Here is a 22,709-nt window from a genome sequence, read left to right as displayed (position 1 = left end):
GTTCCTTCCCCTTAGGTTCATAGAAACCATGTAAACCAGAAGTTCATAGGCAACTGTACAGGAATTAGGTAATGTTAAATTCATGTCTTTAGGCTGAAAAGTTGATCTTCGGCTGTGTCTTTGTGTTGCTGCATAGGTTTTGTCAGACCCAATATGGTGCAGAAATGCAGAACTCCGATTAAATAGTAAAAACTCCAGCATGGGTGTTATTGGTCAGCAGTAATGCTCTGAGTTATGCTATATGTTCAAACACATTATAAAATTGGTTAAATTTTCAAAGTCAGATTGCAAAACCTGTTAGTTAACTATTAAAAATGTTCCTGTCTTTAAAAAAAACAGAGTTTTGTTTTCATAGTTTTAGGAAAATTTTGTGCATACTGAGTCTGAAGGCTATGAAGAAGTAGATGTAAAAAACCCAAAGCTGCAGAGTGACCTTTTAAGTTATTTGCACCTGTGGCATAGTGCCAGTGTGTTTAACTTGTGCTCTATGCATGGCTGTAGTGCAAATGTTTCTCCAAATGGAGAATTGCAAATTGCTGTCAGACAAATGCAGTGTGTTGGGTTATTGAGATGATAGCAGATGTTATTGATGTGTTTTCCTTACAAGTAAAAAAGCAAGCATATATGTGTCATAAAAGTGCTATAGTTATGGTCAGCCATGCAGCATAAGTTGCATAAAATTATAGGACAAGTATTACAGGGGGAGATAATTTGAGAACTTGAATGTTGATGAAAGAGAGCTGTTCTTATGGGCAGCCTCCTCTGAGAGTATTAATTTAGTGTACAGCTTCATTTTAAAATGAATAATATATAAACAAAATAATACTTGCTTTGCCACATGCTTGTATTTTATTTATGCGAGCACACATGGTCCACTCTAATTAAGCAGAGCTCTTTATGGTTTATTTATTTGTTCCAGAGAGGCTGCTTAATATTTGAGAGAAACAGTAATGATGTCTGACCTTTGCAGTGGCTGTGTTAGCGATGAGATGGATTTTGCAGGAGCCTGCAAGAACAGCAAAAGAACAGGTTGATCTTTTCCTCCATTTGCTGGAACATGCTCAAGAGACCTGAAAGCGCAAGTGGAAAATCCCCATTATTAAATGGTTAAAGAGAATTTTCTTGTGCTTTGGGATCTCAAGAGACTGTTACTGACAGGCTGAGGTCAAGGATTTTAAACTTTGTTTCTTTGCATTTGGTTGTGGTCCGTGTTTTATGACCTAACCACCAGGGTAGTGTTTTGCTTAGCCAATAGTTGTTTGTTTTTTATGCCAGTATAAAGAAAGTAATGTAAATGAGTTGGACACCAGTCCAGGTTTTAAGTTTTATAGCATATGATTAGGCATGCATGAGTCTTGTGTAGCGAGATTTGTCTCTAAACTTCTAAAATTGTCTTATATGTAGATGCGCATTTTATTGCCTCTCCCTTTTTATGGCCTTTGCTTAATACAGGTTCCTGCCTGTTCTTACAAAAACATCCCCAGGCCTGTGCCGTGGCGAGGAGCTCAATACTGGCAGCTCAGTACTCCACTCCTTCCTCTTCCTGCCTTTCCCTGGTGGCCTCCTTTCCCAGTTCTTAGTTCTTCCTCATTGTGTATTGTGTGCACAGTTGGTGTCTGATGAAATTCTAGGGTTTATTTCTGATAAGAGTCAAATTTATTGCATTCGTTATTTACTTATATATACTAATACGATAGGTTTAAAAAAGCAGAAAAAGAAACAAAAGAATGGAGAAACAGATAGCTGTGTATTCATATGGTAACATTGCCCTCTATAAAGCAATGGAAGTTAAATGTTTGTTGTATTTATAAAAGGATTTTGGTTCATACCGCCATTTGTGGGTGTTATTAGTAAAAATGATGTTTAACTGACTTCTGCACGAGTGTGACCATTTCTTACTTTGTTCTTCTGTGGAAGCTCTGTGTATGTTGTACATTCAAAGTTAATAATTCAAAGTTAATATTCTCATAATGGAAGATGCAATTTGTGGTCTATTCAGTCACTCATGTTTTTGCTAATTAATCATGAATCATCTGCTTTTGGAAGAGTATCTTTTCCCTTAATTAGGTATGGGTACATCTTTGTTAGAGCTCTGCCTGCAGAACTCTTACAGTCCTGCAGCGTATGTCATTTTTTTCTATATTAGTAGGTTTTATGTCATAGCTTCAGTTTGCTATTGTCATTGCATCTGTGTTTTGCTCTGCCTTTATGAATGTAAAAATCTCCTTTCAGCATACAAGCATATATGGTAGTTACCTCAAAGCACTGGTGCACTGCATAGGTTTGTGCATTGTCATGCCTTTGAGGAGGAGCAGTGGCCACTGTCTTGCTAAGGAATACAAGCTAATGGCATGTGCTTGTTCCAGCCATAGTGATTGCAGATATGTACCAACTTTTCCCCTTCCTCCTTTCTCCATGCTGGAAATGCAGGATCATTAGGACTACGTAGTCTTCCAGGGTTTTGTTTTTGTAAAAGGTGGATCGAGGCTTGGAGAACTACTGAGCTATCACTCACCTTCTGGTTTTAGAAAAGATATTATTTTTCTGTGTTGTATAATAAATTGTTTATTTCATAAATTTTCACCTTCCCCCCCCTTTCCCCATGTTTAAGTCTGAGAGCAGTCAGGCTTCAGTGTATTTCAGACACCCACATTCATAAGTCCCCTCCAGACTATTTCAGTGAATGAACTGCTGAAGCAACAATAAGGAATGAAAACAAGATTGAGGTGGGGGGAAAGGCATTTTCTGAAGCTGTCTTTGTCAAAAATATGAGTGGAAAATAACTGTAAAGTGGTTTTTTTTATTATTTTCTGCTCTGTTACTTTTGGTAGTGTAAGAGAAGAGTGTTGAGTTTGAACTTTAAATAGTGAGTGAGAGTTAGAGGTTTTTGCAGTCCGCTGCTGGTGCAATTAGAGGAAAACTGAAGCTCATGGATATATTGATCTGCTGTGTTAGGGTCTCATGTCTTGGGTGGGGTGAGGCTGCCAGTAAGACGTTCCACAGGGGACAAGACCCTTTGGCAGGGACAGGTTTGCACTGCAGATGTGACCAGCTGAAACCAGCCCTGGGGCCACCTCCTGTCCCTGCTTGGAGCTCTGGAACAACCTGACCTTCTTGCATCTGTGGCAGGGATCAGGATAATTACCCTGTGGCTGGTGAGGCAGGTGCTGCCTAATGCCACTCCAACTGAACTGCGAGGGAAAGGGGGTTAAGCTGGGATCATGTTCCAGCCTCATCCTGGCAACTGACAGCATCACCTCTGAGCCTTCTTGCTCCAGCTGGCCCCAGGAGAGCAGGAACATACAAGTTTATGCTTCTGACCTTACTTGGGGACGGTATGCAGGTTGCAGCCAAGTTGCCAGGACAAGCTTTCTATTTGTCCATTTATTTCCATCTTCGGTCTGATGCATCCTCTGCCCTGTCCGTGCTGGAACGGTCTCTTCAGCACTGATGGGTTTCAGATCTATCTTGTGCAGCAAGCTATTACTTATACAGGGAAAACATCTTAGATCCCTCTACCCAAAGTCATTAGAGAGAGCTCTGTCTTAGTTTTGGAATTTTAATTCAAGTTTATCTATGCGTGTCCAAGCACAGATATTAAATATTGCACTTGTTTATGCATTTTATGCCGTTAATGAAAGGGATAGCAATGTTCTGTATTTCTACCAGAGCAGTTTAAACTCTGTTCCCTCCTTTCCCTAGTATTCCCATGCCTTTTGGGGAATTTACTTGAATGTATCTACCTGTAATTATGGCCTAAATATACTTCTCTCAATTTTTTTATAAGCATGAATTATTTCTTGCATGTGTTAAGAATATATCTTGTAGAATATATGCACTTTAATGGTATCTTTGGGAGTCTATGTACAATTTGAACCACAAATTGTAAGAGGGAGTAGAAAATCTTTGGTAGCATTGTTCTGCAGCAGAAATGTGTTTTGAAATGTGTCAGTAATAGAAGATTTTCTGTAAAGAATGACCATATATTTTTTGTCTTTTTTTTCATGTAGCTGTCCCATTTCCTCCAAGTCACCGTCTCACAGCTAAGGAAGTGTTTGATAATGATGGGAAACCTCGTGTGGATATCTTAAAGGCACACCTTATGAAAGAAGGGAGACTGGAAGAGAGCGTGGCTTTGAGAATAATAACAGAGGGAGCTTCGATTCTCCGCCAGGAAAAGAATTTGCTGGACATAGATGCACCTGTCACAGGTTAGTGTGGAGTTATGGTGATGGAGAGGAATGGTTGCTGGCTGGGACATGTTTGGTGATGCGTTAGTGTGTGTGGCTTCCTAAGGCACTGAAAGGCAGCTTGAAAATCAGTTGTTCTCTCCCATACTTGTTCCACTCTTTGTCTGCTGCCACTGGATAATGGAGGCCATCAAGCAGCTTGTAATTTAAAGGGAAGGATTGCATCTGCTGAGACCTGTTTCTAAGGCAGGCCACAGTTTTAGTCTTTAGGAGAAAATTACAACTACTTTCTGAAACGTGACAAGTTACCTGGCCTTTTGCACCAGGTATTAATTCTGTAATTGTATAGATGTTATTTATCATAGTAGGACTGTTCAGACAGCATTGGGCTCTGGATGTCATGAAGTTCAACTAGGCCAAGTGTAAGAACCTGCACGTGGCTTAGGACAATCCCAAGCACCAATAAAGGCTGGGCAGAAAATGGACGGAGAGCAGAGGTGATGAGAAAGACTTAGAAATGTTGGTGGATGAGCAACTCAGCATGTCTTGGCAATGTGCACTTGCAGCCCAGAAAGCCAGCTGTGGTCAGGGCTGCATCAAAAGCAGCATGGGCAGCAGAGCAAGGGAGAGGGGGTTCTCTTCCAGCCCCTCTGCACTGGTGAGGAGACTCCACCTGGACTGCTGCATCCAGTCTGGGGCTCCTGACATAAGGAGCCCATGAACCTGTTGGCGCAAGTCTAGAGGAGGTCCACAAAGATGCTCAGGGTCCTGGAGCACTTCTCCTCTGCAGAGAGGCTGAGAGGTCTGGGACTCTTCAGCCTGGAGAAGAAAAGGCCTCAGTGAGACAGTTTAGCACCTTCCAGTACCTGAAGGGGGCCTACAGAAAAGAGGGAATTCTTATAAAAGCACATAGTGACAAGGCAAGGGGGAATGTCCACAAACTGATAGATGGTGGGTTTAGATGAAATATTAGCAAGAAATTATTTACTATGAGGGTGGTGAGGCACAGGCCCAGAGAAGTTATGGATGCTCCATCCCTGGAAGTGTTCAAGGCCAGGCTGGATGGGCTTTTAGCAACGTGGTCCAAGTGGGACTTGCCCAGCCTGTGATGGAGGGGTTGAAACTGGATGATATTTAAGGTCTCTTCCAACCCAAACTATTCTGTGATTCTGTGAGGGAATTATGGTGTCAAATTTAGTGGAAATTTTAATTAGATGTTAAGGAAAATAAGAACTGCAGAAAAAAAATTAGCAGTTTGTGTTGCCTGGGGGATTAATGAATTGTGCCAGTTGCAGAGCCCATCCTGCCCTTGACTATCAAACACTACCACCCACTCATTAATCCTCAGGAAATGCCTTATTTTTGAATTTCCTTCTCTAATTGTCTCCTGCCTCTGCCTGCATTCTGAATGCATGAATGCATTTGCTTGCTATAATGGTGTCCTCCCATATTTTGTTGTTGCTACTAGATAGGAATGCATTTTTGACTACTAATTGATCTGTGGCATAGAAAGTTAGCTGGGGGGAAAAAGGTATCTAATTCCAGCCGGTTTAAACTGTGAAGCCAAAGTGTAAAACCTGGTTTAAGAAGTCAGGTGCTTTCATCACTTTTGCTTCTTGAGTGCCCTGATAAAAGTACAAGAAATAGTGATTTACTGCAGTGGAAGGGTTACCAGTTTTTATTGGCAGTACTGGTAGCAGTCACCAAAAACTACATAGAAATAATAAACCCTTCATTATCAGGAAACCTTCTCTGAAGCTGAATGTAGTGTCTGGACTAGAATGATGCACCGTTTATTAAAGCTTGTAATTTTAAAAATGACATCCAACTAGAGGATTGTAGCTTGACCTGGAGAGATAGTGTGTATCATTTTTTATGTAATAATTAGCTTGTCATGCTGCTGTACAGTTCTGATGGAGAAGATGTCAATCATGTTGCAGCTCACGGATGAATAAAGAAAACAGAATGAATAAAAGGATCCTTAGTTAACTGAAAATAAAGTTCTGCAGATATATTTTTTTTTTGACGCTTCAGGATAAATCAAAGAAGTTGTAGAGGTGCAGTACCCTTGTCTGTAACTGAGTGTCAGACACACAGAAAATTCTATCTTTGTATGTTTTTTTTTTGGGGGGGTGTCATTTTCACTTCTTTTTTTTTTTTTTTTTTATCCATTGAGAGATGTAGACTGTAGGAGGGCAGCTGTGGAGTGTTGTGTCCCAGCTGATCTCCATAAGCCTGTGTTTAATGTTCTCTCCCTCTCTCTTTAATTTTTCTCTTCAAATTTTTTCTTAAATGCATTTGAAGGTGTTGGAATTGTTCTGAATTATATTTGGGGATTAATCTTCTGAAGTTTACCCCATTGTATAACACTGGTATAATATAAGTCTTTGATTCTTTTTTCAGTTAAGCCTACACCTTGCTTTGTTCCTGCCTTTGAAATTATTCTCATGCAGTGATTGTGATACTGCAGTATTCTTCAGGGTAGCTTGCAGCTACTTTCTTTTAAGCCAGCATAGGAGAGCTGGGCTCCTGATGTGTGTTAGCAGGGTATGTGAGAAAGTGCTAATCTTCTGTATGAACAAACATGAAAGCTGTAGTTATGAAAGTGATCATCAAAAGAAGGAAGAACTTAAATTGTGAGGGGGAGGTTGAGAAAGCTTGTGAGGCATGGTTGTTGTGGGCCTGACAATTTTCTTTGTATGAGTAGTATGACAGCAGGTGACTGGATAAAGAGAATATCAATTGTCTGATGATGTAGTGGAAGTGCCAGGTATGCAGGCAGTCAGGAAATAGCTATGCAGTAGAGGAAAGTTTTTTCAAACATTGGGAAGAACAAACAAAACCACTGATAGAGTGGATAAGAAAATAGATTTTAGGATTCAATACAAGAGAAGCTATCTTTTTGAAGAATGACAGTCATAAACCACTAATAAACCCCCCTAATATGGGATTCTTTGTGGGAGAGGCATTCATCTTTTAGAAATATATTCCTGTCACTGGCTTATGAGATGGTGATCATCAAAAAGAAGAAAAACAGAAGAGCGTAACTGTAGAAGCAATAGCATTGTGGATTATTAGAGTTATATACTTGGTAAGTGTTAGAGAATATGAAAAGTTCTTTCTTAAAGCCTTGTGCAACCATCCAGTCATTTGAAATTTCACTTCTTTTTTTATTTTAAGGGGTGGTAAAATTGTCCTCAGAAGAAGTATCAGAGTTCTGTTTATAAGTCATGTGCAATGAAGTGGGTACATACAAGGCTTGAATTTGAGCAAGAAAATGATAATTGGGTGTGAGTCATGCAAAGATCCTGAATGTGACATGCACAATCAATTATTTTGCATTTGTGTATAAAACTTACTTTGTATCTGTGGTTAGCTGGAGCTATCAATGTGATTGCCATTTGAGTTAACACATTTTATCTTCAAATTTGGCAAGGTTATAAGCCTTTTGAAGTATTCCTGATTAACCCATTTGTGAGTGTAGCTCAAATTGCCATTGTTTGCTCCACACATGCACTACAGGTCTGGCTCACAGACATGGAGAGCTGTTCCTGCAGTTACACTGGGCTCCTGCTCATTGGTAGGAATATGAACTGAAGTGATGAGGCAATGTTGTCTTGACTGACTTCATCTGTAACCTCTTCACTTGGAGAAATGCAGACTTCATTTGAAGCTTGTGTGTTTAATGAGGTTGATCTACCACTAGACTACAGGTGTTCAGTGGACAGATGGTTTTATGGCAGCCTTAGGATTTCCAGTCCTGTATTATGTTCATAACAGTATAATGACACATGGGGAAATTGGCTCATTTTTAGTGTTTGTTGTTTGTTTTTTTCTAGAAGGCTAAGGAAGTATATGTCTGAATCACTCTGATGGCAATATTTACTGAAATCACACTCCAAAGTACACTTGGGAATGCCAGATTTATGATTGACTAGGTAGCCTCATTACAGAGGTTCATTACTATACAGAGTGATTTTGAGCAAGTGATAGACACTGCCCTTTCTTTGCATGTTGACTGACTGCATGGTTTTATGGGCTCTCCCAAATTTAAAATATGCTGCTTGGCTACTGAACATTCTTAATTGCATACCAAGAATGTGTCCCTTTGACTGCATGGGTGACTTTCTCTTTGTGCTTTAATGTGTACCTCCTTAAATGACATACAGGATAGACCTAGAACTGTAAAATGATATGTTTATCTAATATCTATCATTGCACATCTTTGCTGGAACTTTTTAGATTATTTTCCTTGAGGATATTGTTATATTAACAGATAGTGAATGAAAATAGCATGATACCTTTTGCACATATGACTGCACAAATGAATAAGCTTGTAAGATATATATTGGTGCTTTAAGATAAGTCTTTTTTCCCTGATATCTATTTTTAAAGTAATTAATGTGTGCTCTTTTTTCTTGTCACACTTTATATAGCTCATTTTTGTGCTCACTCCAGTCTTTTTAGCTAGTTCTGCCTGTCAGTACTGATGAGTGTGTCCTCCAGTAAACTAAGAACACTAAAACCAAAGTCATATACATCTTCATGAACTATACTTTTTAGTATGTGTACTGAAATGTAATGCATGAATATTACTGAGGCAGCTGTCTGTGTACAGATGTTCTCAACTCAGTTTGTGTGGCTGCCCCACCAGCAGTGTCCATGACAGTAGTTTCTGGCTTGGTGGCTGTTGGCAGGCTTTGCACAGGGCCCAGCATCTGTTATTCCTTCACTTAGAAAAAAAATGGAAAATAGATATACTTCCATTCTAAACATGCTTCATTGAGGAAGTCCTGACTCTGTTAGCCTGTGTGCAAAGCTTTCTGAACTGCCAGGTGCATGCAGCTTGGTAGATGGAGAGAGGAGAGCATCAGGGAAGACAGAATAAAAGCTTATTCTTGTAGTGTAGAAAGCGTTTTACTCTCTGCAGAACTCCTTGGCCGTATTTTCCTCTCCTAGTCGTGTTTTTTGCAGCTCCAATGTTTATGGCTGTGGTAAGTGCAAGGAAACCACTGCTGTTTGCAGAGTCTTTGCATCACGTAATGTGAGGTAAGGTGTTTGTATCCTGTAGGTTTGGAAGTATTAACCTTGTGCACACTAAGAGGAAATACACTCACTTGCACTATTATTGCAGTGTCTTTGGGTGGAAAATTCCATTGGCTTGGTTGATGCCACAGCATTATGGAAATCCATCTTAAATAGTTGAATTGCTTGTAAAGTTTGTGTCTTCGGGAGCACCCAGAGTTTTTGCAATTCAAACTCTAAATTGATGAGAGGAAAAAGGTTGTAGGCACGTATGGACAAGCCTGTGTGGGAACAGCTGTGACAACTTGGGTGACCTTTGGAAACTTTTGTACGTTACAGGTCCATAAAAACTAGAGGGAAAGCCCTTTCCTACTAGCATGTTCCTTTATGATCTGTGAGGCTTCCAAATATTCTCTGGGTACATTATTCCATGGAATGGTAGGGTGTTCTGTGCCTGAATTTTTCTTTATGTACCACATATATTTTTCCTTTGCCCAGTTTCTCTCATTTGGTAGCACGAAATAACATCAGTAGGTTGCTAGTGCTGTGCAGGCTAAAATTTTGTAAACAGCAAGAATTTCTAGCTAAAGTAATCAATGTTAAGATGAGTTAATAAAAATATTTACTCCCACATTATAGTAAAAGAGAATATAATTTAAAATTACATTGAATTTAGTATGCATGTGAATGATCTGATCCAGTCTGAGAGTCAAACTAAAGCAGTTCTTTCTAACTTTTACCTTTGAAGCAGTTTAAGATAAAATTTCAGCATGGAAAATAAGCAAGGTTGCTTATTAGAGACCTACAAATGTTGTTAGATCAATCCATATTTGCACAGCAGGGTTTGTTTGAAATTAACAGTTCTGTAAAAGTAATTGTAGCTAAAATTTATTTCATACTTAGGCTTAAATCCTATGTGCTGTGATCACTTTTGAAGAAATTATAGCATTCCCAGAATATGTATAACTAAAATTTTTACACATGTGCCATGAAAAAAAATCACATACGTGATCAAATTGTCAAGTGTTATAAGGCTGGTGTCTTCAGACACACAAGTCTTCAATCTTAATTGCTGGTTTGAAGCCTGGATTCCTGCAACTTTTGAGGATAAGAATTGGACTTTTCCCTTCTTTGCCATAGGACATTCAGTATAGTTACCTTGAAAAAGCATCTTTTTTTTGTTTGTGGCACTAGGAGCGAGCGTGTGATGGGTCCACCCTCAGAACAGGATGCTGGTTACAGTACAGCTCTTTTTGCTTTATCTTGGAGATACATGAGAGCTGCAAATGCTCCTGGTATGACTGTATCAGTTTGAGTTGCTGTTTTAGCAGTAACACCTGAGACCTGGACACATTTCTGCAAATTAGTCTCACTCTCAGATTTAGTAGCCTGCAGTTCAGTTAATTCTCCTGCATCATGAGAAAGTTAACTTTGTCTGGAGTGAGGTAATGTCTGAAGTGAACTGTTACTTGTTTCTTTCTTAATATCCATTCACAATCTCATTTGCATAGATGAGATTTCAGCAGAACAGGTTGGAATTGGGAAGTGGAGGAAAGGGAAAGTATTAATAGCACCCCCTATTCTTGTATCTGTCTTGAAAACCAATGGTAGTCCAGTTGTTTTTACTATATAAGAGCAGATAGAAGAAGAAAGCAGAAGCAGCAAGAAGAAAGCAGATATGCTTTCTCAAATTAATTAGAATTTATGAAGAAATGTTTGACATAGTTTTTAAAATGTGTTAGATATCCTCTTTTCTCAATGTAGCATAAACACAGTTTGCTGTTGCACAATTATTTTCCATTACGTTATCACTGTTGAATGTCATTAAACTACAGAAAACCTGCATTTAAACTTATGTTTAAAGTAATTTACCATTTAAGCATACTGTTGAACAGCTAAAGTGATCTTGATTGGATCCTTTATTTGGGTTGCTGATTAAAACTGACACTACTCCAGCTATTTTGCATGTTTTATTGAGAACTCATAATGCATCAGATCACTTGTGGCTTAAAATCTGTTTCTTCTGTAAGAAGGTGAAGATGTAAGGCTGTATATAATCAGATTTTTTTTTAATCTGGTCCTTCCCTAAGTGCTTCTGTTGGTTCCAGATATAGATTGAAATATGTGTGCCCGCATCCCTGGTAGAACAAAGCAATTGTGTCTTGTAACTTAATTGAGCTGCTTCAGCCATTAGCATCTGACATTTTGGCAGAGCTGATGTTTTCTAGTAGCAGCTGCTTAAATCTCTCATTATTGCCAACACAGTGGATACTACTGATGATATATTCTTTACAACTACCTCAGTTGTTCTTATAAATGATCTATCTGTGGTTCACTTTATTTGGTGCAAAAACTGTAGTCAAAAAAGCCAAACTGAATTTGTGGAATCTGAGATTTCCTTCAGATATGGAGTTTAATTTGATGCTGTGAAATGGAAGATCAAATATATTTTGGGCTTCAAGTCAGCACAGAAATTGCATTGATTAAAAAAATAACCACCAGCAAAAATACAAAAACAACTGCTTGCAAACACCTAAGCCTTCAGGACTTTGTTCTTGCCATCTTTTATTTAGCATGTGGGTGGTTCATCATGTAAATACTGACAGCACAGTATAGCGCATTAGCATTTCTTCTAGGACTATTCCAAGCAGACAGAGTACATCGTAGCAGTGCTGTTTATTATAGCTTCTCAAATATGTATCTGAAACTTGTAAATCAGAGTTTTTACTTGCTTTGCAATTTTGTAGTCAGTGGCACAGCTTGAGTTAGACCTGGGTCTTTGACACTTGAGTTCTTTTTTGAAAATGACCATGATGTTTGTACTGTGTAATACTCATTAAGAAGAGTGAACCTTTGTTCTTGCCTTTTGTGTTCTCTTAGCTTTGCCCAGTTACTCCTCCTTTTGATTTTCACCTTGGTTAATTTAACTGAATCTTAGTTAGGTCGTAGTCTCTATTAGTAAGGGATGTGGGAATGCAGTGGGATCACTGCTGAAATCACAGCCACCCATGTTCCTCCTTCCATCCATTTTGGATGGAGGAGCTTCTGAAATGAGTAAGAACTAGAAGGAGGCAGAGGGAAATTCCAGCCTATGTTTGCCTTCTCCCTTGGAAACTAAAAAATCTACCAGTCACAGATGAACAAAACAGAGTTCCCCATTTTGTTTGAATGTGAAATAATTATGGAGTCATGATTTATATGTGTGTGAGGCTGAAAGGGGGATTGATTTGGTCTTAATCACACTGTACCTGCAACAGCTGTAGAGTGGCTGCAGTACAGAAATCAAGAAAAGGAGTCAGAGGAGTGTGAGGGGGTGGGCTAATAGCAAGTCAGAGCAAACAGCATTTTGTGTCAGCTGATTGTTGCCATTGGAGGTACCATCATGTTAATCTGATTTGGGAGCTGCTGTGCAGAGGTGTGCCTCTGTTGTTCAGAGTCTGATTGTGCGTGTGGAGCTAACATCAGCTGTCTCTTGCCTTCATCTCTGCCCTATTTTTGTGTGTCTAACCTTTCACCAAAACCTGCTGAGAAGTACTAACAAGTGCAAAGGAGATAGCTAATAGGTTCCTTGTTAAAGAGATACTATAAACATACCTGTCATCACTTAGAGCATAAATCAGAGAGCATTAGAAGTTGGAAATCATACTTATAGAAGGACATTATTCTGAGCTGGGTGATTCTTCTATTTCTTCCTGCCTTTACATGCTTTTGCATTAGCATTTTAATTATTCTAAGAAATACTACCAGAGCTGAGACAGATGCTTTCTTTATTTGGTTTTCTGCATTTATCTGGAGAAAACTTTTATAGAATAATTTCCAGGTGTATATAATATCATGTGAAGATACTGCCTTTTTAAATGAAAAAGCTGCGATAGTTCAAAATATTTAAATTCATTTTTTAAAAATAGTATCTTAAGCTGTTTTTTACAGCCTAAAAAAATCCATGATCTCCAAATAAATGTATCAGTTAGGAAGATCAGTTTTCCTGAACATCTTTTCAATCTGCAGTTGATTTCAGAAAGTCTTGGGAAGTGTCAGAGGGGATTCTGGCAATAATGTACAAGATTTGTACTGGTAGCGTGTCAAGCCATAACATTTTCTTTTGACATGGAGGTCATTATGTGCATCTTGTAGGGCATTAAAACTTTAAATGGTTAGTTTCAAATTATTCCTCGGTGTTCTCTCTGCACTGACTGTGTTTGCTCCTGCTTTTCTCTTCTCAGCTTTAGGTATCTAAATCTAGTTGAAATTCATGCATTGATACCACTTGGGGTGCTAACGTCTTAAAAAAAAATTTCTTAGTGTTTTTGATAAGTGAAGAGGTTCTTACTTCTCATCCACTAAAGAACTTTCAGCATTAATTGAATTTTCAAGAGGAGTCTGTTGTATGACATGTTATCTTTCCCTTTGTTGCATACTGAACTTAGCAGTTGTATTGAACCTTTTGGATTGCTTGGCTTAAGTCAATGTTGTTCCTTCCTGTGAGATTTTTGTAAATTCAGCTATGTCATCTTTAAAGCAGGCAACCCAAGTGTGAATGGCAGAGGACTAACCTCCAGTTTCAGAGCCTTTGTGAGAGTCAAAACCAGCCATGGTGCTCAGCACAAGGGAAGGTGCTGTGGAGAATCCTTCTTGCTCATTAAGTGTCCCAGCATTACTGCTTTCAGATGGTATTCTGAGAGTTGCGATGTTGACTTTTTGACAGTCATTCTTACACCTCTTCTCACTCCTAATTTACTTCCGCAACAAAATTTACCTTTAGAAGTGGAAAACACCACAAAAGTATTGCTTCAATCAGAATAGGTTGAATTTAGATATCAGAATTAATGACTTGTGAGAGTTCATTACAGGAGTTTATTCATCTAAGCAAAAAAAAAAAAATCTTCTGAATAACCAAGGAGATAAAATTCAGTGAACTGTCAGATTTATAAAATATTAACCTGTGTTAAGAGCACTTAAATGTATCATTTTTAAAAACCTGAAGAAAACAACACATAACACAGTTTGTTTTTCATGCATGTTCTCCTTTGTATTTGGTGCCCCCTGTACATACAGGTCAAGAGCTTATGTTGGGGACATTGCTGGTGGCCATAGAAATGAATCTTGCGGCTTCAGCTGTTGACAAAGTGGCAGAACACTTTCATTTGCTTTCTGCTTGGCTTGATTCCTGTCACAGGCAATAGTTGGAGTTTTCTAGAGCAATAAATTATGAAAGCTAATGTAGCTTTTTGTTCCACTTCATTTCCTTTGGTTCTCATCAGACTTTAGCAGGGGGGAAAAAAACAGTCTCAGTGCCGGGTACACAGCTGAAAGTGTAGAGAGGAAGACCTAAGAGCTGTTTGTGAGATCAGCCTGCATACATAAATCTAGGTTATATTCTTTCCCCAAACTATCAAAAAAACTTCAGTTGAAAGGGTAAAATTCCTTTGAAGAAAAAATATTTAGATTCTAGACAAATAAGAAAATATTTGTCTCTAAAAGGCAGTTAATTAGCAATGCCTATGGCAGGAAATAACCAAATATTGTACTTGAAAGGAGAAGAGCATAGTAAGCATGTTGAGGTAAAACTTGGTTGGTCTCTAAGTACAATAAAGCAAGCATTGTTATAGATTTGGATGTGGTTTTTGTTCTACATTTGTTACTGTAATGATTGATAGCAGCAGATTAAGGATAGGCTTGTAGTCTACTGTTTCATGTAGAATTACTTGGACTTAAGGGTGGTTTTTTGTTTGTCTTGTTTTCATTAAGATATCTGCTAAGGGAAATAGACTTTCTCATTATAACGGAAAAACGGAAATTTCCAAATACATGTAGAGGTTGGTTATGGCCAAAACCACCTCTAAACAGGAAATCAGTATCAAATGTAATAAAATTCTGTGTAAATCAGTAGTCCCTCTTTGAAAATGCAGTGCATTGCCCCTAGATTTTATTGTAAAATTAGAGAGACATCATTAAGGAGATGTGGGGAGAATACATCAGGCATGGTGCAGAATACTGCTCTGGCTCCCAGAATCCTTATTGTGGGAACAATGTATCCTCAGTAAAATGATGATTTTAGCAATGAAAAAAATACTTTCATATCAGTGACACCAATCTAGGTCTTCACTAGTGCTTCTGCTTTTTCTAGTCTAGAAGCTTGAGGCTTCAGAATATCAAGGCTCTTATCACACGCAGGAACTCCTCTTGAAGGCCTGATCTTAAAATGTAGCTGGTTGCAGATGCCATCTGGTGGCATGTGTTTGGTGTGTCTGGCTGCTTCCTGATGCACCTGCCATCAAGGCTATATATTCTCAATATGCAAGAGAGGAAGAGTAACCACAGTGATAAGGCCAGAACATAGAGGTCTCCAGCTGTTGCTAGGGGAACAGGCTGGAAGATGACCACAGCTCTGGGAGAACAGATAAGGGTAAGCAATTAAAGCAAGTCAGCCTAGTCAGCCTTTTACTTTGGAGTCTCATTTTCTAAATAAGCATTTGGGAAAAAATACAGGTTATCTTACTTGGAGTGGCAGTGAAGAATAAACTGGATTTCTGTTGGGTTGAGGCAGCAATGAAATGATGAAGATCTGAAGCCTTTGCTTGCTGCAGATTTTATGGTAGAAGGAAATGTGTTTCAACTGCATAAACAAAGCTTGGGTGTGTGTGGGTGTGTATATCTGTGTTCTAAAACCTCAAGATTTGTATATCCTTTTATCTTTAAGAATATCTGGAATATGAATATCACCTTTCCTAGTTCTTCAGAGAAGCTCTTTTCTTTTTTCTTTGAGGAGAGCTTTTAAGGTCTAAGAGTAATTGAATGGGTAAAGGTTAAAACTTTATAGCAGTAGCAGTTATTCACTGTGCTGTTGAAGCTAAGTTACTCAGTTTAGGTAGTTTAAACAAAATCAAGGCATTAGTCTGCCAAAGACATCTATCTTCTCATAACATTTGAGGGTTCTTTGGCACCTAATTCATCGCACTTTTTCCCTAGGCACCTGTGACCTACTCTCCAGACTGCAGCTTTTTTCAGCATAGGTTTCATTCAGTAATGAAGATAATGCTATTTTTGCGTTGTTCTTCCCACATTAAGCCCTTTTCTTAAAATAATTTAGGTTGACCAGTACCTTTGAAAATCACATTGTGCTGCCTCTTACTCAAAACCAGGGCCAGGTTCAAAGGTAAATCAGAGTAAATTCTGCCGCTTTTCTTAATTAATCCATCTTCTTCTTTCCAACTTACACACATTTGTCCTTTCCTTGTAGCATGATGTTTCTGAGCAGACCTCCTACTAGTCCAACTGTGTTCTGAGGGAGGTTAACTCCTCACAAAGGCTATCATATTCTTCAGGCATCACGACTGTCCCTCATGACTATGCTTCTTACTGTCTGTCCCTGTTTTATCAATTATCCATATTGTCTGTTTTGCTCCAAGAAATCCAGTGACTCATCGGAGCTCAGATGGTTTCATTCTAAGCCTCTGAAACATTTCTTTGATTCTTCATAGAAGAAGGACAATATGCAGCTCCTTTTACCTTTTTGTTCTTTTCTTTTGGTGATTTTGTGTTCAAAAAATCTGGCCTTAGAAGAGTAGTTGTCTGAGCACTGAGATGTCTCTTCTCTCAAGACCAAGTCCTTTAATGCTCCATGGGAAAGGCGGTGTTAACATTTAAGCTGTCACCAAAAGCTATTGCTCTGCAATGTGCGACTGATGGTTCTTCCCCATTGCCAGAGTGTACGGAGGAGAGCCTGGTGTTCAGAGGCTGTTCTGTGTGCCAGCAGCTGTTTCATGTGCACCTTCTTGAGTATCTACCCTCTGTCTGCCTTTGCACTCACAGACCATTGCTGATGCCAGCATGACTTTGAAGAAAGAGTAATAGTGAAGATGTGTTCAGCTGATGTGTCGCTGTCCCGGCTGAATCTATCTTGGGGATAGATATTATTTAAAATATTTATTCTGTGTCCTCAGGGACACCTAGGCACTCAATCTGTCTTGCAAAAGATCTGACTGGTTCCTTAATTCCAAAAATTTGTGCTGTGGCACAAATCTCGTAAAGCTTTTGGAAGTGAAGTATTTGGCTCTCAACTCCTGTTAGTATATTGGGATATGGGGGTATAGAAAAAGGACTTCCCCAAAGTATCTTATTCACAGAAAAACATGGACAAAGGCATTTCAGCAGGAAGAGTATGTTTTTAGTTGCAGTAATTGAATTCATATTGACAAGAATTTTGTGTTAAATACAGATGCTAATGGTTAGAATTTTTTATTTGGTGCCTGTTCTGTTGCATTTTACATGTTTTCTTGTGAACTAGAAGCATTTTCCAGTAAACAAGTATTTATATCTAGAGTGTGTATTATATGTGATCTCAAAGCACAGTTGTTACAGCTGATAAATGTGTTGGGTGAGTGCTGTATCAGTTATGAGGCTCTGGTGTATTTGCATGCATAGGGGGCATAGTGTAATTAACCACATTAAACTGAATAACACACAGCCTCCCCATTGTTTCTCTTTATGGATGTAATTAGATGCTGAGAGAACTATAGCAGGAAATAGGAACAGTTTCCTCCTGCCACCCCTCAAACAGGTTTTGAGTTCCAATTAAAATAAGTTACATTTTCAACCAGAAGAGATTACTGACATGATATTCATGTCATTTATAAACAGGCATGGAAAGCCTGTTGTAGAAGTAAATATTAGAAAGAAGAAAGAAAAGGAGAATAATTCAGAAAACCTAACTGATAGGAATTAAAAAGCTGATTCTTTGAATTGCTCTGTTAGTTTTCACTGAGTAATCTACCAGAGGTTGAGTAATGGGGCTTGAAAAGCCTCATCACGAAATTTTGGGTCTTAGAGATTTGTGTAGTTAAACTATATGTTATGCTTTGACACTTGGATGAAAGAGCAAAGTTTCATAGTTTTATGTATTTTTTTAAAATAACCTTTATCTTATGAGACTTCTTACAGAAGAAGTAACTTTCTGCCCAAGTTCTTAAAATTTTGGTCCATCAGATATTCCCAGTGTGCATTCCTCACTGCTGTGACAACAGAACTTATAAAACAAAGAGAACAAAACTCTTAATTATGATGCAATTAGGTGGAAGCATAAGATTTTTTTTTAATCATAATTTTTGCTGAAATCTCATGTGTTTTATGTCAAAATAAAACATTGTTTGGCTTTAAAAGAATCAGGAAGAAATGAGAAGAAAAACCACATAGTGAAAATCATGTGATAAAGGAAAACCCTGGTCTTTTCAACGATGAAAATGTTTTAAATCTGAGACTATATTTTCATTCTTAATAAAACTATGTAAGGGAAACCAGCAGTTCACTTACTCCATGTTGTCTAGTACATGAGCCTTTTATCCTCTCCCTGAAGATAAAAGGATGGGTAAGGTGCTCCAAGAAAGATTATTTGAGAAGCGAGGAATTTTAAATTCTCTATTATCATCATACGATTTCAGTGACTTGTAAATCTTTGGATAGACATTATGATAAACGATGGCTGTCTTTTAGCTTAATCATGCAGAAAAGGGTAATACAATCACAGGAAAAAATGCTGTTTCCTCTTCTTTCCTTAATTATTCTGACTGTTTAGGAAGGCTCAAATATCATTGTGAAAAAATAATTAGTATATTAATAACAATGTTTTCCACATGTGGAAAATCTTCATTTCCATGGCTCCTTAATCTGGGTCTCCATGTTACCTGCTGTGTATATTATGTCAATACATTAATCAAACTGAGGGGAATGTGGTGTGGGGAAGGCTCTTGGATCAAGTGTATTTTTAAATATCATGCAGGTGTATATTTTTCAGCAATTTCTTATTCTGCATATGCAGTCAAGCTGTGCAGGTGTATCTAGTGGAGGAGGATTTTGACAATGCTGATGCTTGATGGTCTTTTCCTGTTATCCCTCCACACTTTGTTCTCGATTGCATAAATGCACTTTTGAAGCACTTTGGGCACCGCATTTTTGAGTCCAAATTCAGTAGCCTTTGATACTTTTTGCTGGAGAGAGAACTCTGTCCTCCAGAGCATAATGTGATCTACAGCCTGTCAAGAACAGTAATTTGATGGTTATGGCTAGTAGACTGTGCCTTGATTTTAGATATAGAAAAGCAAAAAAAAAAAAAAAACCACCTCAGTTTTTGGGTAGAAAAAGCAGAGAGAAAAACTAGCTGATCAATACATGCTTGTCATGTTGGGGTTTGGAGCAACCTCACCTTTCCGCGAGTTTTCATAATGGCTTATTTTGTGATGTTTAACATAAAGATGATAATGAGTTTTGGACTGAAAATATGAGCTGCATTTGGAAGATTTGTTAGCAGTTCATGTCTCTGCAATTGTGTGGTAAACTTTAAAGTTAAAGCATTGCAATGACAATTCAATTGGAAAATTAACGGCACAATGTGGAAAATAGCTCATTCTCCTCCCACTTCTTCGCCATCTTTTCATCTACCAGAGTAGTCTAATTCCTGGCAATCTTCTTATTTTCTCTGCAATTTCCCAGTGGCCTTGATAATATCGGAAAAAGTACAAGTCTTAATTGCTTCCTTTTTTGAGATGTCTGAAGAGATTGCTCTTCATACTTTTTTTTTGTGTTACATGCTGCTGCTTTTTTGGGGTTTCAAGTTAAAATGCTGAGACATTTTTGTAAAACTGGCTGTAGTAGTAAATTCAGCTCATTACATAAGGAGTTTAAAGCATGCTCTTGTACTGTCACTGCTGTTAGTTTGCCAGCCACATAACTGCAAATACCTTTTTTGGTCTGATGTAATCACTGAGTAGTTCTAATACCATTATAAATATTGTTGGTTGAAAAGAGCAAACTAAGACCTGCAGAAGATATTTCCTCAGCTGAGTGGACCTGGGCATGCAGATCCTCCATTTTCCTTTCACCTCCTGTAATGCTGAGCCAGTGTAAGTGGCCCTTTCCTCTAGCATGGCTGTTGACCTCTTAAGTGGCATTTGTGGCCATCTGGGCTGGCTGGGCTGTTGTGTGGCAGCAGCCTGAGCTGCCCACTGGCTGGCCTGGACCCCTGGGCTGGGGGCTCACTTGGACCCACTCTCCCAGCTTGCTAAGCCCACTGAGGTCTAAATTGGCAGAAGTCCTGTAATTCAGTGTAGTGCCTGGCTTTTTGCTGGTTTAGTACACTTAAGCAGTTCATTTCATTCGAGGATGTCTGAGAGCAGGAGCTGGAGTAAGGAGAACTGCAGTGGCCAGGAGCATAATCGGCTGCTGCAGCCGCATACCCAAGCCTGAAATGACATTTTCTTATTAGGGGAGTTGAAGGTATTCTGTCATTTCTTTGAAAATAGAGTATTTTTCTCAGTGCTTAAGAAAGAATACCTGGCCATCAATATCAGTACCTGGTAAAGTCAAATATGTAGTCTGGGCATGTTCGATACACTTTAGCTGTGTATGTAATGCTTTTAAAATTTTCCTATGTTACGATAGTGAAATTATAGGAGTAATGTCTCATTTCTTGAAACTAAATTAGCTATGGTCCTTAAATTGCTACTAAATGGAAAATCTGCTGATGTTTTTTGAATATTTGCAGAATAATACTGAACTCTATATTTGAGTCACCCTGTGTCAAATGAAGTGTGACACTTTTGTCATCAAGAAATTCAGTACAGCCTGACACTTCTTCACTGTGATTTCTATCTGGGAAATATACCAAAATTGTACTTGTGAAATCTGCTCAAAACAAGAAAAGCTTGAATATGCTTTCATGGAAATAATTCTCTGTGGAACCAGTATAAGGGAGGAGCTGTTTACTTTGAGGCTTAAAGAAAATCACATCGGGGTGTGTGTATGAAATACTCAGGATACAAAGCTTACACACTTTGAGCTGGGTTTCAGGCACTTGTCTGTATATGTGCACACTTAATGCACTCTATCATGGTGAACCATCAGACAGTGTATCCTTTTGGCACTTGGAAGTTATTTTAAATGGATCTGTAGAATGGGTCCAGAGGAGGCCATGAAGATGCTCAGAGTGCTGGAGCACCTCTCCTGCAGACAGGCTGGGAGAGCTGGTGCTGCTCAGCCTGGAGAAGAGAAGGCTCTGGGGACACCTTACAGCACCTTCCAGTACCTGAAGGGAGCTTATAAAAAGGAGGAAGGAGGACATATTATATATTATATTGGCATGTTAGGACAAGGAACAATGATTTTAAACTGAAAGAGAGGGCAGGTTTAGATTAGATATTAGGAAGAAATTCTTTGATCAGATGATGATGAGGCCCTAGAACAGGCTGCCCAGAGAAGTTGTGGATGTCCCATGTAGCGGGGAATGGAAGGAACCACATGATTCCTAAGGTCTTTTCCAACTCTTGCCATTCTGTGAGTTTGTGTTTTTGTATTTGTGATGTTTATGGAAAATAAGGTAATGTTTTTCTTCAAAAGAAAAAATATTGCCTGCGTCAGTGCTCATAATTATGGTGTGGATTGCAGTTGTGTTTGTTACTTGTATACTAAATACTTGCTGATTATTTATTGCATGCATCTCTTGATGAGGCATGTCCATATTTTGCTGCAGTTGTTTCCAGCATTTTGAATAGCATCCTTGCAAGTTTCATTTTGTGGTACTCCAAGGAGCATTAGTTTAAAAAATAATTTTTGGTGTCTTAGCATCCATTTGCTCCTTTTTCTCCTTTTCAAAGATTATGAAGGCCTTTCATCTCTGGCAATAAAGGATATGTTTGCTCTAGGTTGTATCATCTTTATCATATAATTAGAGAATTGTTACCTCTAAGGTCATTGAGTTCAGCCAGTAACCCAGCAATACTGTGTTCTAATGCTAAACCATGTCCTTAAGTGCCACATCCACACATTTTTGAACATTTCAAGGGATGGTGATTTCACAATCCTGGCAATCTATTCTAATGCTTGACCACCTTTTCAGTGAAGAAATTTTTCCTAATAGCTAATCTAAACCTCTCCTGGCACAGCCTGCTTTCAGACATTTATAGAGAGTGACAAGGTCTCCTGAACCTCCTTTTCTCCATGTTAAACCATCCCAGCTCTCCCAGCTGCTTCTCATCAGATTTACTCTAGACCATTCACCAGCTCCATTGCCTTCCTCTGGACACACTCCAGCACCTCAATGTCTTTCTTGTAGGGACGGCCCCAAAACTGAACCCAGGATTTGAGGGGTGGCCTCCCCAGTGCCAAGAGCAGAGGATGATCCCTTCCCTAGCCCTGCTGGCCACGCTATTGCTCTTACAGGCCAGGATGCCCTCAACTTGCCAGCTAACCTCATCTAAGGAATGCCAGCATGTATTTAACTCTGTGTTCAATTCTGGTGGGAAGCCTTATTTCTGATCTAGGCTGTGGAGACTTGAAGTGATTTTTTTTTGATGTTGTCTCTTCCTCTCTCTGTTGTTGTCTTTTGCAGAATCTTAAGCAGTTGTTGTGGCATTCTCAGCCTTCCTGGTACAGGCACTCAGCATTGTCTGTTTCTATGTCATGTCTGGGTGAAGACTGCTGGAGTACCTAGACTGAGAACTACTC

At 38.8% G+C, this 22,709-nt stretch overlaps 1 protein-coding gene across 2 annotated transcripts in view; it reads left to right on the top strand.

Moving 5' to 3' along the window:
* PPP3CA (protein phosphatase 3 catalytic subunit alpha) overlaps positions 1-22,709 on the top strand; it is a 171,366-nt gene that overhangs the window by 66,963 nt on the left and 81,694 nt on the right. For both annotated transcript variants that reach the window (XM_058024000.1, XM_058024001.1), the window contains exon 2: positions 4,011-4,211. In XM_058024000.1, the coding sequence (XP_057879983.1) occupies positions 4,011-4,211 (201 nt within the window). The remainder of the gene's footprint in view (positions 1-4,010; positions 4,212-22,709) is intronic.

Source organism: Melospiza georgiana, chromosome 5, assembly GCF_028018845.1.
Source record: "Melospiza georgiana isolate bMelGeo1 chromosome 5, bMelGeo1.pri, whole genome shotgun sequence".
Classification (NCBI taxonomy): Eukaryota; Metazoa; Chordata; class Aves; order Passeriformes; family Passerellidae; genus Melospiza; species Melospiza georgiana.
The sequence above is the reverse complement of the archived record's forward strand: the minus strand, read 5'-3'. Positions and strand labels throughout refer to the sequence as shown.